The sequence below is a fragment of the Austrofundulus limnaeus genome, unplaced genomic scaffold (assembly GCF_001266775.1).
Source record: "Austrofundulus limnaeus strain Quisiro unplaced genomic scaffold, Austrofundulus_limnaeus-1.0 Scaffold660, whole genome shotgun sequence".
NCBI lineage: Eukaryota > Metazoa > Chordata > Actinopteri > Cyprinodontiformes > Rivulidae > Austrofundulus > Austrofundulus limnaeus.
The window spans coordinates 67,635-69,084 of NW_013953062.1; the positions used below are offsets into that span (position 1 = coordinate 67,635).

The following is a 1,450-nucleotide window of genomic DNA, read 5'->3' on the forward strand; positions in this document are numbered from 1 at the left end:
CTGTCTGCCTGGTGGCATAAATCGTATTAATCGTCAAGTGACAAAAAATAATCGATTAATGTTTTTCTGACGATTAATTGCACACGATACGATTACGCCCAACCCTACACTTGGGTTGTTACTGACATCTGGTGAAAATTTCATGTCATTAGCACCTCTAGTAATATATTTACTGAGAAAAATGGTGACGTGTTCAATACTTACTTTACCCGCTGTATATGCTTTAGTGTTACGCCTCTCAGAATGTTTTTCCTTCCAGGAAAGCTCCAACGGGCCAGTGAAGAAATCCATGAGAGAAAAGGCCATAGAAAGACGTAACATCAACAAGGAACACAACAGTAACTTCAAAGCCGGCTATGTGCCCATCGAAGAGGAGCGTCTTCACAAAACAGGCCTCAGAGGACGCAAGGGAAACATGGCTGTTTGCATTATTGTCCTCCTCTTCCTCCTCGCCCTCATCAACCTCATCGTGAGCGCCTCCAACACCATCACACGTGCTTCTTATTAGAAACGATTGTTTGAAGTTGTGTTTTAAAGCCTGCCACATTTCTTCTGTTCCTCAGATCACGCTGGTGATCTGGACCGTGATTCGCATCGGCCCAAATGGCTGCGACAGCATCGAGTTCCACGAGAGCGGTCTGCTGCGCTTCAAGCAGAAAGCAGACATGGGAGTGGTCCACCCGCTGCACAAGAGCACAGTCGGAGGCCGTAAGGACCAGGACCTGGTCATTGTAGGAAACAACAACCCAGTAAGACATATCCACTCTGAGAGAAATCCCACAGTGTTTGGATACATTTAGACCTTCCCTCCTGGACTGAATGTGTTTTTAACAGGTTGTGTTCCAGCAAGGGACGACAAAGCTGAGTGTGGAGAAGGACAAGACCTCGGTTGTCAGTGATGTGGGCATATCCTTCACAGACCCTCGGACTCAGGCCACATTCTTTAGCACGGACTTTGAAAATCACGAGTTCCATCTGCCGAAGGGAGTCAAAGTCCTCAGTGTTAAAAAGGCTTCGACTGAAAGGGTGTGTATGATGCTAGTGTTCGATTTCTGATTCATTGTTTGTGTTTCACAATCTGGGCAGGAGGTGCAGAGTTTACACATGCCATAAAGGCAAAGAGAAMCAGAAATGAACTAATCAATAAATTATTAAGTCACCAGTAAAACACTGAGTGTCATCAGCGTTCACAGGAAAAGGTTTTCATTTAGGTGGGGACTCAGTTTAAGCCTCCTGTTGTGTTCGTTTCTGAGGAACAGCAATAATGTTCCTGGGTCAGTTTGACCCGGGGCATGTTTAATCATGGTATAGTGTCAGAAACCACAAAAAAATCCCCCAAAACATTTTTATATCTAATTATTAAGTCCATTACTAACAATTTCAATCAATATTTGTGAATTGATGTTTTTTTAAATTTCAGATTAGGGCTGCCATGATTAATCGATTAATC

At 43.7% G+C, this 1,450-nt stretch overlaps 1 protein-coding gene across 1 annotated transcript in view; it reads left to right on the plus strand.

The window, feature by feature from the left end:
• Window positions 1-1,450, plus strand: part of sgcb (sarcoglycan, beta (dystrophin-associated glycoprotein)) — a gene marked incomplete in the record, with an annotated part of 10,521 nt that overhangs the window by 4,042 nt on the left and 5,029 nt on the right. Inside the window, 3 exon segments of the mRNA XM_014027536.1 lie at window positions 260-469; window positions 564-749; window positions 835-1,026. Coding sequence (XP_013882990.1) covers window positions 260-469; window positions 564-749; window positions 835-1,026 — 588 coding nt within the window.